At 40.1% G+C, this 16,449-nt stretch overlaps 1 protein-coding gene across 2 annotated transcripts in view; it reads left to right on the top strand.

The window, feature by feature from the left end:
- Positions 1-16,449, top strand: part of LMNB1 (lamin B1) — a 54,873-nt gene that overhangs the window by 29,129 nt on the left and 9,295 nt on the right. For both annotated transcript variants that reach the window (XM_080803665.1, XM_080803666.1), the window contains exons 4-8: positions 1,696-1,866; positions 3,242-3,367; positions 9,445-9,665; positions 10,715-10,940; positions 12,747-12,851. In XM_080803665.1, coding sequence (XP_080659791.1) covers positions 1,696-1,866; positions 3,242-3,367; positions 9,445-9,665; positions 10,715-10,940; positions 12,747-12,851 — 849 coding nt within the window. The remainder of the gene's footprint in view (positions 1-1,695; positions 1,867-3,241; positions 3,368-9,444; positions 9,666-10,714; positions 10,941-12,746; positions 12,852-16,449) is intronic.

The raw sequence follows: 16,449 nt of genomic DNA, 5'->3' as shown, positions 1-16,449 counted from the left end.
TTTAGGTTGCGTAGCATCTTTGAATTTTTTTTTCATCTTTGAATATTTTGATGTTTGCCTTTCTGAGAATGAACTTAAAATATTCCTCTTCTTTTTTATTTAACATAGAGGATATAATTCTATTCAATAAATATATTTCAGTTCCTTATTATGAGCAGTTAAGGGAGTGAGAAAGAGGAAGAAGGAAAACAGGAAGAGGAGGAAAGGAGGTAGATAAAGGGCAAAATTGTTGAACTAAACCTTTTATTTGCATGATTTATGTGTCATTTGCTTCATTAAATATATATGAGCCCTGGGAGGTTAGTAACAGAACTGGAATCTGAACCCTGGTTTTTGGATTCTGTCAAGTGCATTTTCCTCTACAATGAGCAGTTAAAAGAAAGATGAAGAAATGCCTAGGGAGTCATATGCAGGAAGAGGACACAGTAACAAACATCAGTGGGTAATATCCCCCTCTTGTGGGCTCTTTAATTATTGCCATTAAAGACAAATCTGTTGTATTTTCAGAGCTAGAAGCTGGAATGGAAATTTCATTCTTGGACTGTGGTTCCTAGCCATTTTAGTTTTGGATAGTCCTTAAAACCTGAATTGAAGGACTATGCCTACTAATTCTGTTATTTAATAGTGAATGGTCATATGTACTTAAGAGAGTAAAGTAATATTGGTAATATGTTTCCATATCTATTGATACTGATACCTTAGCACCAGCTGTTAACATAAGGCACATAAATTAGCTTGCTCTGCCTATTGCATTCTTTTTTTTTCTTTTTAAAGATTTTATTTATTTGACAGAGATCACAAGTAGGCAGAGAGGCAGGCAGAGAGAGAGGGGGAAGCAGGCTCCCTGCTGAGCAGAGAGCCCGATATGGGGCTCAATCCCAGAACCCTGAGATCATGACCTGAGCTGAAGGCAGAGGCTTAACCCACTGAGCCACACAGGCGCCCCATGCCTATTGCATTCTTAGTATGTTTAAGAAAATCGTTTTATTAAGCATAAATCTTCTAGTTAGTTTTTCTGAGTGGCAAGTTTAACTTTTCATGTGCATTTTTTCTGGAGACATCCTTAGGATCATCATCATACCAGTTTAGAAAAACAATGACCATTTGAGGCGCCTGGGTGGCTCAGTGGGTTAAGCCGCTGCCTTCGGCTCAGGTCATGATCTCAGGGTCCTGGGATCGAGCCCTGCATCGGGCTCCTTGCTCAGTGGGGAGCCTGCTTCTCTCTCTGCCTCTGCCTGCCTCTCTGCCTGCTTGTGCTCTCTGTCTCTCTCTCTCTGTCAAATAAATAAATAAAAAATCTTTAAAAAAAAAAAAAAAAGAAAAAAAAAAAAAGAAAAACAATGACCATTCAATGTACATAGTTAGTGTATGATTTCATGGTAGTGCTGTAAGGCTTCCAGGCCATTTCTTGTCTTCAGAGCAATACATAGCTATGCCACTGATAAGAAACATAAAATTCTTAGGGCTTTAGCTGCCACCCCCAGGGCTTTAGCTGCCACCCCCACTTCTGTTGTTGGTTCTACCTCAAAAATCTGATTGTTTGAAAACAAAGGCAAAATTAGGTCTGTTCACATGGCTGCTCTAGGACACACCCAAGGAGGTGGGTTTTAATACTTCATATGGCCCTGATGTTGCGGAGACGTGTCTCAGGGCAACTGTGGTAGGTAACTTGGTTTTCTGTGATCTTTCCCCCAGGAGATCAATGAGACCAGACGGAAGCATGAAACTCGCTTAGTAGAGGTGGATTCTGGACGTCAGATAGAGTATGAGTATAAGCTGGCTCAGGCCCTTCATGAGATGCGAGAACAGCACGATGCCCAAGTGAAGCTGTACAAGGAGGAGCTGGAGCAGACTTACCACGCCAAAGTGAGTGGTCTCCCCGAGTGCCCGGAACCCTTACCAAACTCACCCACAGGAGCGTGACTTGATGTCTGCTTGGTTCTAATTTTCTTTAATGAGTTCCCCTAGTCTCTCTGAAAATAGAAAATGGACTTAAAAAAAAATTTCTATCAAGTAAATGTTACTAGAAATTATTCAAAGAAAGTAGGATTATTTCACTTTTATCAGAGGTTAAGGTTTACCTTTCTGTCTGATCGATCACATGTGTCATGTCATAGTAGTGAACCCTAAGCATCTGAAAATACTTTTCTTCCCACAGCACGTGCTGATTCCACTGTCCTGTGCATCCAATTAACCATGAGTGCCGGGCAGCACCTCATCAGACTCCCATGGCGTCACTGTACATAGTTTGTGACCGCCACACTTTGGGCCAAGTGAAAGTCTCTGAGATTTCTTCCTCTGCCACTTTTACTCATTTAAAAAAATATTCTAGAAACTTCTCACGTGTGTACATGCAGATCGTGCAAAAATCTTTAACACCAGTGAGTACAGGCTTTCCTAGTAAATGGTTTTATCCCAGTGTGTTAAATGTGGCATGATTTGATTAAAGAGAGTTATCAGTGAAGACTTAGAAAATTAAGGTCATAGAGGTGTTGTAAATAATTTCTATGAATGGCCTCAACTGTTGATGTTGCATTTAATCCATGTTATGAAGTAATTGGCTAGTGAAGCCCTACATCGGATTGTCTAACACTTACTCAGTGCTAGGCATTGTGGTAGGCAATGAAGGAGCTGAAGTCTGAGGCAGGTCAGTCACCTAGACTGTGGCCCCAAAGGAAGCCAACAAACAGCCAACAAATGTGCCTCACACACGTGCAGAACGGAATGTTATGGGCATCTGGAGAAATAGGATGTTTCTATCTAAGGGGCTATTTTTTGCTTCTGAAAGGAAGTGTTTCTCTTGGGACATAATCTAAAATTAGTACTTTCTGTTTTTGACTTTATCTTCTGTAATTAGATTTGGTGGGTTAGAGATATGTGATGTTTATTTTCCTATAGACATCACCCACAGTTAAGTTGCTACTACCCATTCCCCTTACTTGCAGTATTAACTGACACGTTGGAGATGTAATGGGTGAAATATTTAAGTAATACACTTTGGAGAAAGACCCAGGTGTATTACCATCGTTAAGCACAGGTATTAGGAATTGAGCCTAAAGTCAGAAAGACTGAAGAGAATTCATACCACGTCAGCAACTTCATGATGCTTTTCCGGTTTCATCAGCCAGTTACCAACAGGGCTTAGGTTTGAGATGAAATGCCTTGAAGTGAATCATACTTCCTTATTCGTTTGTTCTAAGTCACTAGGTAAGACTGACTGTTGGTTTGTTTCTTCTTTTAGCTGGAGAATGCCAGATTGTCATCAGAGATGAATACTTCTACTGTCAACAGTGCCAGGGAAGAACTGATGGAAAGTCGTATGAGAATTGAGAGCCTTTCATCTCAACTTTCTAATCTCCAGAAGGAGGTAAGTAAGCATCTTCCTCTAAGAAGAGTCCAAGTTGCATGTGAAGGCCACCTTCCCCACTGTCGTCTCCCTGCTTTACTCTGCCTGGTGTCACTTTTCAGAGAGCACAGTATTTTCTGCACTCTGTTGCCCAGCACTTTCCCAGTGTTTTCATTTTGCAATGCATAAATGTTCTCTGAGCATGACCATTATTCCTAAATTAATAGATTATCCAGAGCTCAGGAGGTTTCCCTTAGGAAATAACATGCCGGCTTATTTCTGGGGCTTATCCCTGGGCCCAGATTTTCTGAGCCATCTAGCAGCCTCATCTCCACACTCTTCCTGACGTACTCCTTTTTAATCACATTTGGAAACCATAATAGGAAAAACACACAGAAATTGTTTGTGAGTAGTAAATGCTTTGCTATCCTAGACAGTTCTCTTAGTGTTTGGACTCCTTACTGATCAAGCTCATGGGAAAGTAGCATTAACGGTGCATTAAGAAATTAGTAACTACTTTAGTCTTTGGTACATCCGAGTGACAAATGATTGTGTTCCTGGTTGTGCTGACCGAGTGCTTGTGAGTGTGTGACAGCGCTGTCTAGGTGCAGCTTGGGCAGTGTGCATTTGGAGATCTGTGTCTGTCCAATGGTCATGTTGGTGTGGTCACAGAGTACACGAGCAGCTACTTAGGTACTCAGAAGGCTTTCACAATCTACTTCTCACCTTAATTACTTGAGAAGAATCTTCAGCTTCCTTTTCCCTTCAGGGAGATTTTTACTCTAAATTTTCCACGTAAGAATAAACTTTGTTTTATTCTTGACTAAGTTTTTCTTCCTTTTTGTTTATTCTTTTCCTTTTTTTTTTAGTAAAATGTTTTTCTGCTTATAAAATGGAAGATATTGTAGGAATTTAGAAAACAAGGCAGACAGGGAACTGCATAAAATCGGGTATAGTAAACAAAATTATAATAGAAGCTTTTACATTGCCTCTATCACATGTGCTTTATTATTTGTAACATAATCTAAAAGATTATTTTAGACCTATTTTGTCCCAATAGTATTTTGAACTTTTCCTGTAGCACTAGAGCTGGAAGGATCTTTTGAGTTCACTCAGACACAGACCTAGGTGAATTTAATTACTTGCCCAGAAGCTCCAGGTTGATAGATGGGTTTCTCTTCTAGTTGCCAGTTTTTCCCTTTACCTCTCACTCTCTTCAAAGATATCTTTTTTCCATGGCACCATCTTAATAACTACCTTTCCAAAAAATAGGCCCCTGTGTTCTTTCTTTGAGTTGACATTTACTACTTTTCTGTTTAGTAAATCATACTCTAGTTATCCCCTTTTCCTCAATTTCCCATGTCCCTACCTTTTTTTTTTTTTTGGCTGCTTCGTATTCCCCTTGATGATGCTAGCTGTAGAGGTTTTATAGACTGGGGCAGGGCAGGGGCCGGTCTGAGACTTGCCTGCTGTTGGACAGTGAGAAGCTAGGAAACTTGGTAGCCATGTTTCCTGACTCAGGTTCAGGGCTGTTTCCGTGTTGGCTTGTAGGTTCTCTTCCCATCCTTATAAGGTTTTTTGATTAACTTCTGGTTAGTGGTGTTTAAATGATGTTAGGTGGGGCCCTGGGAGTTTCCAGGAGCTAAGACCTTATGAAATAGGAGAAGCACCTTCTTCAGCCAGAATAGTTTTAAATTTCTCTGTCTTTGGAGAGCCGAGGGGAGGGGGAGATATCCTTTCCTCTGTTCATTACTAATACCAGATTTTATGATAAATAATGTATCTTGAGGAGTATCTTCATTAGTTGATAAACTTTAGCCTCTTAGATCATAAAAAAGAAAAAAGCCACCCCTCGGTATTATCCCGTTGTGTATCTTAAAAGCATTTGGTGTTGTGTCATACCAGTTTCATCATGCTGCCTCTTAGGCCATACAGTTTCCTTTTGGTTATATGACTCATGTTAGTGAAGTACCCCTAAAACTTTATTTAAAATAGACATAGCCTTGGGGCACCTGGCTGGCTCAGTTGGTAGAGTGTGTGATTCTTGATCTCAAGGTTGGAAGTTCGAGGCCCATGTTGAGTACAGAGTTTACTTAAAAATAAAAAATCTTAAAAGTAAATTAAAAAAAATTGGTGTAGTCTTTAAAATTCTGACTCTAGAAAATATTTTTAAATAAAATAGAGATGGTAGCAGTATTATGTTTTGGAGTTAGGAATTTCATATATTGCTTATAGCATTTCTGTTATTTCTGTCTGGATTTCTGACCGGTGAAATTAATTGGTTGGTCACAGTCTGTTTGGCTTGTGGAAGACTCCACTGGCATTTGAAAGCACCTCTCAGTTTTGTTTTTTTTAACACCCAGACTAGAAACTTCTATTGTAGCTAGACTCTAGTAAACTAGTACAGTTATGTTACTTACTATAAAATAAGAAAACCAAGACTGTCAAGTAAGTCATAAAGTACTCCAGAGTGAGAGGTGAGATCTTACATGTAACCTAATTAGACCTCTTCATTTTTCAGATGTGACATTGGCTTAGTGAGGTTAGTTACATCCTGCCCAGAGTCTCAGAGCTACTTGATGGCAGACTTGGGAAGAAGGATCTAGGTCTTCTCTCAGGCTGTATTCCTTGTGTTTCACTACATAACAGGTTAAGTGCAGCTGTTGAAAATACAATTCAGATATTTCTAAATGAGACACAGTAACTTTAAAACTTTTTTATACCTTGATTCTGTTTTCCCCCCACTTACAGAACTCTGTAACATCAGAGGCAGACCAAGGGACATTTTGGGGTAAACAGATCTAGGCTCAGATGTTCCCTCTGCATCTTGGGTACTTCATGCCTTTCATCAGCTCCCCTTTACATTCTACCTTGTTGCTCATGCTGTCTGCCTCCCACATCAGAAATACAGTGAGGAGGTTGATTGAAGGAGAGGCATTTGAACTTAAATTTTATTAGAAGACTGTGAGGAAAAAAAAGTGGATTTCTTAGTTTATAGCATGGTTTTTGCAAATGCAGTTCAAGTGCAAATTCTCGAGGCAGGAATTATGTTTAGCATCACTCTTAAGATGAATGCCTGCTTCTGATATAGAGTGTCAGTGGCTATTCTGATTTTAGTTAATTGAGTGATTTTTTTTTTAAGATTTTATTTATTTATTTGACAGATAGAGACCACAAGTAGGCAGAGAGGCAGACAGGGAGAGAGGAAGGGAAGCAGGCTCCCCGCCGAGCAGAGAGCCCGACTTGGGGCTCGATCCAGGACCCCGGGACCATGACCGGAGCCGAAGACAGAGGCCTTAACCCACTGAGCCACCCAAGTGCCCCGAGTGATTATTTGTTAAGTAGCCTTTTATTTTGGCATAATTCTAGTTTTACAGAAAAGTTAGAAAGTATGGCAGTTCCCTTCTGTCCCTCCCATAGTTTTCCCCCATTGTAAGCATCTTACGTTCTCATGGCGTGTTTGTCAACACAAAGATACTGCTATTGGTACATTACTACTAACTAGACTCTGGACTCTTGGGATTTTACTACATGTCTCTCCAGTCTCCCCTGGTCTATGACAGTTTCTCAGGCTTTCTTTGTTTTTTATGACCTTAGGAGTCTTGAAGAGAACTGGACACTTACCTGTGTACTGTCGCCCAGTCTGGGTTTGTCTGGTGCTTTTCCCATGAGACTGGGGTTATGGGTTTTAAGTAAGTGCCCTTGTCACATTGTATCAGGGATCACATGACACCCACAGGGGATCAAGTGGTGATCTCACCTTCATTACTGGTGAAGGTAGTGTTTGCCAGGTTTCTCTACTGTCAAATAGCCCTTTCTCTCTTTCCATACTCTGTTCTTGGGAAGCAGGTCACTGTGTCCGGTTCACTCTTGAGGGTTGGAGATAGGAAGGAAGCTCCTCATCTTGAAGGGAGTAGCTACACTGATTAAGTGGAATTCTATGAAAGATTTGTTTGTTTGTTTCTTTCTTTCTTTTTTAAAGATTTTATTTATTTATTTGACAGACAGAGATCACAAGTAAGCAGAGAGGCAGGCAGAGAGAGAGGAAGGGAAGCAGGCTCCCTGCCGAGCAGAGAGCCCGATGCGGGGCTCGATCCCAGGACCCCGGGATCATGACCCGAGCCGAAGGCAGAGGCCTTAACCCACTGAGCCACCCAGGTGCCCCCCCCTCCTTTTTTAAACATTTTATTTATTTATTTGACAGACCGAGATCACAGGTAGGCAGAGAGGCAGGCAGAGAGAGAGGAGAAAGCAGGCTCCCCGCCGAGCAGAGAGCCCAATGCGGGGCTCGATCCCAGGACCCTGGGATCATGACCTGAGCTGAAGGCAGAGGCTTAACCCACTGAGCCACCCAGGTGCCCCTGAATGATTTGTCTCTTTCTTATTTATATTTTATTCATTCGTCTATATTAGTATGGACTCATGGATACATATTTTATACTTTGGGTTATAATCCAATACTACCTTCCTTTATTGGCTTAGATGATTCTGTCAAAATGCCATTATGTCCCCCCTTTTTTGAGCACCTCTTGCTTTATGGTGCTGTAATATGCTCCAGGCTCATCCTATGTTTTCCCGGTTGTAGCCCTGGGATCAGCCATTTTTCCAAGGAGCCCTGCTTCTTTTTACTGGAGAATGGTACATAGAATTTAAGATCTGGATGCTGAGTGCCTCACTGGTACTGGGGAGTCATTGCTTCTAGGCCTTCTTGTGGTTGGAGCTAGGTCATATATGGGGGTGTGCCAAACCGTGTTTACACACTTTCCGTAATTGTATCTCTGTCCACTTGTATTTATATTAAACTAAACCCATGTTCATACAGATATTTCTGACTAACCCCATACCACAGGGTTCATTTTTGGCTTTCTTGCTTATCTATAACTTTTCTCTTTGAGAGTGAGAAACCTGGTTTCATCCACCCTGTTTACTTACTTGTTTACTCCTGGTGTGGATGTAAAGCACTTTCAGAATTTGTAAGCCATACCCCTGTGAGAAATGCATGTACTACCTAGAGTGTAGTATTATCCGCATAGTGTAGATTCCACTTTTGATTTTTGGCCTTCCAGATTTAATTTTTGTACAGTACATGCCTTTCCTTCTCTGATGCTGCTGCTTGTAATTCTAAGGGTGTGAGCTTTCCATCAGTCTTTTTGAGTTGATCACCTTTGTCATTTTTTTAAAGCTTTTATTTATTTATTTGACACAGGGAGATCACAAGTAGGCAGAGAGGCAGGTAGAGAGAGAGGGAGGGGAGGAAGCAGGCTCCCCGCTGAGCAGAGAGCCCGATGCGGGACTCTATCCCAGGACCCTGAGACCATGACCTGAGCCAAAGGCAGAGGCCTAACCCACTGAGCCACCCAAGCGCCCCAACCTTTGTCATTTTATGAGGCTACTGAGATGAATTCTGTCTTGGGAGGAATGTAGAAGAGTAATTACCTACCCAGACACAAGGTTTCTCAGATGAACTTTCTGTTGCAGGTTGTGTGATTTCTCATTTTTTAAATACCAGTTACAAAGTTTTTATATTTGCAGTAATACCTTAAAGACCGTACTGCATCATATAATCTGTTTATGCTTACTGAGCATGTGAGCACAGGCAGTCCTACGAGGACCCTATCCCTGATGTACCCGAATCCCTTCCTCTGGTTTCTGAAGAGTCCCGGCATTTCTCCACAACATACTCTTGCCTGCCCTTAGGTTTCTTTAGTCGGCAAGTTTTCTATCATTTTTAGTTAATTTATACTTCCGAGTGAAATGGCTTGTAGGGGGCTAGACTTTTACTAAAACCGAAACTTTTAAAATTTTGTTTTATTTGGCCAAATAGAGAAGAATTATATATACATTTATGGCACTTGTATTTGATAAATTTATCTCTTCCTAAAGTCTTTTTATAAGCCAAAACTTTGCTGAAGCTGTATTTTATATTGGAGAAATTTTAGTTTTTAAATTCTTACAATCAAAATCTCTTCGGCATTCTAAAGTTAGAGATTCCTTCAGGTTGTATTTGTTTTCCCGTCCAGGAAATGTTTTAAAAATAGCTGCTTCGTGCTAATGTTGGAATGTTCCTAGAAAGTAAATGTGTTCCTTTGACTCTACAGTCTAGAGCATGTTTGGAGAGGATTCAGGAGCTGGAGGACTTGCTTGCTAAAGAAAGAGACAACTCTCGGCGCATGCTGTCCGACAAAGAGCGAGAGATGGCAGAAATAAGGGATCAGATGCAGCAACAGCTGAATGATTATGAGCAACTTCTAGATGTAAAGTTAGCCCTGGACATGGAAATCAGTGCTTATAGGAAGCTCTTAGAGGGCGAAGAAGAAAGGTAAGCACACCTTAGGTGTCACTCTACCTCACAGTCTACATCTTGTCCCCACCTTTTTTATGTAAAGAGTAGTAACTAGGTTTGGGCCTTTGCAAAAATTTTATTTTAACATTTAAGGCAACTTTAAATATTTTCTCTGTTATTTTTTAACACCTAGGTGTAGCGGTAAATAGGTATGGATCATATTTCTACCAAAACAACAACAGATATTGTTTAAGCAGTCTTATTATTATTTTAAATGCTGGACTTTTGCAAGATATATAGTCTTTTTCTTGAGCTTTTGATTATTTAATATGTTGTAAAATACTTGATTTGCTGAAAGAGACTTTATAGTCATTTTTCAAATCATGTTAGTGTATAAGTCTTTTGACACCTGTTAGAAAAGTTTCAAAGGGAATGTGTCTGATTGAGAATGAGAAGCCATTGAGTTTCATTGTTATATACATCGTCATTGTAATTTTATAAAAAGAAAACACAGGTATGAAAAAATTAGGAAAAGCATATGAAACATAACAGTGGTTGTGGTGGGGGTGGTGATCAGTGGGCTGATCCCTTCCCGTTTTTTCCACACTTCCTGCATTATGATTATATTCTGTTCCTAGGGAAAACATTCAAATTATTTTGCCTTTTAAAAGAACATTGTAATGCACATTCTAGCACAAATAAACTTATCTTAGTTAAGATGTATATTGGTCTTTTGCAGCACATCTTCAGTAATGTTTTGCTTTAGAAATGTATGTGCAGGGGCACCTGGGTGGCTCAGTGGGTTAAAGCCTCTGCCTTCGGCTCAGGTCATGATCCCAGCGTCCTGGGATCGAGCCCCACATCGGGCTCTCTGCTCAGCAGGGAGCCTGCTTCCTCCCTTCTCTCTCTGCCTGCCTCTCTGCCTACTTGTGATCTGTCTGTCAAATAAATAAAAAATATCTTAAAAAAAAAAAAAGAAATGTATGTGCAGGAAAAAATGCATGTGCAGGATATTAATATCCTTGTTTCTAAAGTAGGAAAGGCACAGGTGTCTCATAAATGAAATGTTTGTTTTTTCCATGTAGACTGAAACTCTCTCCAAGCCCTTCTTCTCGTGTGACAGTGTCCCGAGCATCCTCGAGTCGGAGCGTGCGCACAACTAGAGGAAAGCGGAAGAGAGTCGATGTGGAAGAGTCAGAGGCGAGCAGTAGTGTTAGCATCTCCCACTCGGCCTCAGCTACCGGGAACGTGTGCATTGAAGAGATAGATGTTGATGGGAAATTTATCCGCTTGAAGAACACTTCCGAACAGGTGCAAAACAGACCCCCTTTTTTCCAGGAAGGCTTTGCTAGCTGGTAGATCATTTTCCAATTGTCTTAATTCCTCAGACTTCATTTGGATTCAGTAGTCTTCACAAGAATGAGTTTCCCTCCTCCTTTTTATTTACAATTTCTTGAAGCAGAGTATACATTCAAATAGGAAGAGGACATAGTACACTTAGTGGTTTAAAGTGTTTCTCCTTAGCATTTCTTTATATGGAGCCAGAACTGTATTTCACACTTGGTCATTCTCGCACAGTGGCCTTCCCAAGGATGAGGTACTATTATTCCCCGCCCTAGCCCAGACTTGTGGAAAAGTTGGAGTTGTGAGTGTAAATGGGAGATATTCTTTCACAGCTGTTAATGTTGGTAAAGGAAGGAAATGTGAGCCCAGACTCAGATATGTGCAGGGAGTATTTTTCTCTCTAAATGATTGAATGAACACTAATGATTTAATTTGTATGAAGAACAGTATGGAGCCCTATCTTGAAATTATTTGTTTAAAAGTAAACAAAATATTCATTGGGAATTCTGAGGTTTCGAGCTGGGGTCTTCGAGAGTGCAGTAGTGAAGGTTCTCCCTGGCTAGGCATTATGGAGCTGGAGGTCGTAGAGAGGTGTGAGATGACGCTGGAAGGCAGGTCTGAGGGTTCCGTGGAGGTGCAGTGGGATGGATGTCACTTTCTGAAGCATGTGTTCAGGATTTGTCACATGTTGTTTGTGAAAATCACACCTTTTCTCCTCTGTCCTATGTGTGGATGAGTAAATGATTTGGTTGGGCAAAGGAAAGCTAGCAGTTCACATACTAAAAAGAACAGGCTCCAAGCCCTCTTAGTCACGACTTTAAAAGTAAGAGTAGTCTCTGCTGCTCCATTGTTGTAGTTCGGCTCTTTTCAAAAGGCATTAACAGCCCTGTGTTGAGTTACTCTAAAGCTGGCTTTCAGCTTGGTTTATTCTTGTCTTTGAGTTAGAGATGGGTATAGATTAGTGCATCTAGTTATTTTAAATACCCTGCACCCTTCCTCAGGTGCCAGGCAGCCCTTGCCAGCATGGAGCCAGAGGTGATAACCATCCCTTGGGACTGGTCATTGCATCACTGACCCTTTTCAGCCCCTTATGCTTTGAGGAAGGGAAGTTAAGTATGGGCAGAAGTGGCATAGAAGAAAACGGTTTTATTTTCTTCCATCTGTTTTTAAGCTTATGTGTCTATTTTTGTTTTGTTTTGTTTTGAGATTTATTTATTTGAGCGACAGCAAGAAAGAGAGAGCATGAGTGGGGTAAGGGATGGGGAGAAGCAGGCCCTCCACTGAGCAGGAGCTCGACGCCAGTCTCGATCCTGAGACACAATCCCGGGGCTCCATCCCTGGACTCCAGGATCATGACCCAAGTCAAAGGCAGGCATTTAACCAACTGAGCCACCAGGCACCCTTATGTGTCTATATTTTTAAAGCTTAAAGTAATCAAATACTACATGTCTATAATTGTGATTATGACTGCTAGATTATATTGTAAATTTCAAAGACCAGCCCGATCTAGCAGTGAATATGAACCATTTAGTTTGGTTCACATCCCTTCTCTTCCAGGTTTGTCTTCTTTAAAATTAAGTACCTTAATATTAAAACTGCAGCATTGTTGAAGATACTGTTTTGCTGAATGACGAAACCATGTTTTCTTCTTATGGTAGGAAGATGTGAATCAAGAGAAGGCAGCCACAGAGCCATCGTAGCTTAACTATCTGTGTAAATTCATTTGATTACTGTATACTTGATGTGACCTTGTTTTATTCTGTTCATGAATAGGATCAGCCAATGGGAGGCTGGGAAATGATCAGAAAAATTGGAGACACATCAGTCAGTTACAAATATACCTCAAGATATGTGCTGAAGGCAGGCCAGACTGTTACAGTAAGTGAATTTAATCATCATTTAATTTAACTTCACTGGCTTAACTAACAGTTAAAGTGACTCAAGAAAATTTTTGGCTTAAAGAGAAGCATTTTAGAAATGAGCATTAAAACATCTTTGACACGATTAGGGAATTGTAAGTGCTATTAAAGATTTTAAAAATTCTATCTTATTGAGAGAGGTAATTGACTATTAAAAGTGAAAGTATTGACCTTTGAATTCTTTTTATTTTGTCTGCTCCAGTAGATATAAAACAGCTGTCTCTTGACAGATAATTGTTGTAGCCCAGTCTGATTCAGGAGATACCGCTTGGCATAAAGAACTATTAGGATAATCTGTCAGTGCTAAGGTATGCCTCACATTTTGAACAAAAATTAGTAAGTGATAGGTCCTGTTGTAAAGAATCACTTTTTAAAACCTATTTTAGAGAGGGTCACATGGTTTTTACATAGTATTCAAGTTTCTAGATTTATTTATTTACTTATTTTTGAAAAAGGATTTTATTTATTTATTTGACAGAGAGGCAGGCAGAGAGGGAGAAGCAGACTCCTTGCTGAGCAGAGAGCCCGATGTGGGGCTCGATCCCAGGACTCCAGGATCATGACCTGAGCCGAGCAGAGACTTGAAACCACTGAGCCACCCAGGCACCCCTAAGTTTCTAGATTTAAAAAGAGATGGGCTTTTTGGCCCTCTGACTCTCCTGTGAGTTCTATCGGTTCACTGTTGCTGTGTTCTGAAATGCCACATCTTTAATAGTCACTAAATATAGCATACTTTTTAGAGAAGTAGCTTCATTGAGCAAATACAAAATTTCTTTACTTTTACTTAGTAAGTAGATCTTACAATGTGTTGACTTTGATATAGATGTGAAAGAAATCCACATTTTTATTCCTGAAAGATACAGAAGTAATGATCTCTTTTTATCAATTCCTTTTAAAAATATTAAACACATATTTTTTTAAAAATTATTTTTATTAACATATAATGTATTATATGCCCCAGGGGTACAGGTCTGTGAATCATCAGGCTTACACACTTCATAGCACTTACCATAGCACATACCCTCCCCATTGTCCATAACCCAGCAACCCTATCCCTAACCCCCCACACCCCAGCAACCCCCAGTTTGTTTTGTGAGATTAATAGTCTTTGGTGGTTTGTCTCCTTCCCGATCCCATCTTGTTAAACACATATTTTATGTGTTTAAAATTTATGATTGACACACATCTTACTTAGTGTTAAAGATCAAAGGCTCAAACTGGTTAAGACTTCCTTAAATAGTGTGTTATAGAGCTTGATACCGGCTGTGAAAATATCAGATGCTAATTTTGTAATGGTAAAAAATGGGAAAAATATCCTAACCACACTGTCCTTTCTTCTCTTCAGTAATTATTACAGCGAGAGAAAATTGTTCAGTCCTATTATGTGTCTAATGGAAGCTGCATAATGTGATGGAAAGAATCTGACATTTTAATTCAGAAGATTCAGATTTGAGTGTGCTCTCTATCTCTCTAAAGTAATGTGAAACCATTATGCCAATCATCTGCTTTTTCCACTAGATATAGTTCCTCAGGGACCAAATAGATGTATTTACTATAGGTCTAGTGGAGAACTCAATTATCATATGAAATGTAATTTATTTATTTATTCCTTCCTTCCTTCCTTCCTTTCAGTAGCTAGCATTAAATGAGATAAGAAGCTCTCTGGAACAGGGTTGTGATAACTAATCTTACTATAAAATTGTACCAGGCAGTAGCAAAGATCTAAAATTCCAGAACACAGGGGCACCTGGGTGGCTTAGTGGGTTAAAGCCTCTGCCTTCGGCTCAGGTCATGATCCCGGGGTCCTGGGATCGAGCCCCATGTCGGGCTCTCTGCTCGGCAGGGAGCCTGCTTCCCTTCCTCTCTCTCTGCCTGTCTCTCTGCCTACTTGTGATCTCGGTCTGTCAAATAAATAAATAAAATCTTAAAATTCCAGAACACAAATAAGAGAAATATATATATATACACATATATGTATATATACACACACACATATAAATATATATGACATATATATTTATATATATCCTTATATATAAATATATATATATATATTTGAAATTTTCTTGTAGCCACATTAAAGAGAAGTAAAAAAAGAAAGGTATGAAATTAACTCTAGTGCTATATTTTATTTAACTCAATGTATCCAAAATACTCTTCTTTCAACATGTGACCAATATAAAAATGTATTAGCCAGATATTTTACCTTTTGTTTTTTCTTTTTTTCTCTTTTGGACTCTGTTCAAACTTACGGAGATCCTCACAGTACATCTCCATTTTGACTGGTCACATTTCAGATGCTCAGACCATGTATAGCTAGCATATTGAATAAGGTAGCTCTGGAACAGAATAGTTTCAGATTAAACGACCCAGTAGGATTGCCAACATTTTATGATGATTATTAACACTAAACCAACTATGATTCCATAGGAACCATGGTGAAAAAGTGTTGCTTAAACTTAGGAAAACACTAACATACCATATGACCTAACAGCCCAGATCCAGTCGCTTTTTGTTTTACCTCAGTAAACACTCCCTGTCGCTTCCTAGTTATAATGCTGATGGAAGATCTCTCAGCTTCAGGTGGGCATCTGAAGGGGACAGGCTCCCTTCTAATCAGAAATTCATAGATTTTTCTCTCCACCTAAAAAAAAATACCTGCCAGGGGCGCCTGGGTGGCTCAGTGGCTTAAGGCCTCTGCCTTCGGCTCAGGTCATGGTCTCAGGGTCCTGGGATCGAGCCCCACATCGGGCTCTCTGCTTGGCAGGGAGACTGCTTCCCTTCCTCTCTCTCTGCCTGTCTCTCTGCCTCCTTGTGATCTCTGTGTGTAAAAAATAAATAAATAAAATTAAAAAAAAAAAAAAAAATACCTGCCAATACTATTTCTGGTCTACCTGTTGCCATCATGTGGCCATTTATATTGTGAAATACCTTGTGGGATGTAAAACTTTTCTTTTTTCATATGGTCTTTTCGAAACCTTAAGACCAGGTAGTATCCTGTAGATAATATCCCTACAGATGAGGACATTGAGGCTGGTAGAGTTGTAGTGATTTTTTTTTTTTAAGATTTTATTTATTTATTTGACAGACTGGGATCACAAGTAGGCAGAGAGGCAGACAGAAAGAGAGGAGGAAGCAGGCTCCCTGCTGAGCAGAGAGCCTGATGCGAGGCTTGATCCCAGGACCCTGAGATCATGACCCGAGCCGAAGACAGAGGCTTTAACCCACTGAGCCACCCAGGCGCCCTGAGTTGTAGTGATTTGTCCAGGGTTCACACCTGGGTTTTCTGACTCACATCTTCTCCACTCTACCAGTTCTCTTTTGCCAATAAAATGCATTAAAAATATGGTAGAATTCACTTGCTTCTGAAAAAGGAAAAGCAGTTGTTTGTTTGCCTATTTCAGTAGTAGTCCTGCTTATCATTGATTAATGGGTTATTTGTTCATTCCCTGCGTGCATTGTGGAGTTCAGCCGTAGACACTCCTGGGGTATTGTGACACTGCCCCTCATTGGAGACATACCAGTTTCTATAAGAATATTCTAGATGGGCTGTCTGC

The sequence above is a fragment of the Martes martes genome (genome assembly GCF_963455335.1).
Source record: "Martes martes genome assembly, chromosome: 5".
Lineage (NCBI taxonomy): Eukaryota > Metazoa > Chordata > Mammalia > Carnivora > Mustelidae > Martes > Martes martes.
Note: the sequence above shows the minus strand (reverse complement) of the source record. Positions and strands in the feature narration are given on the sequence as shown.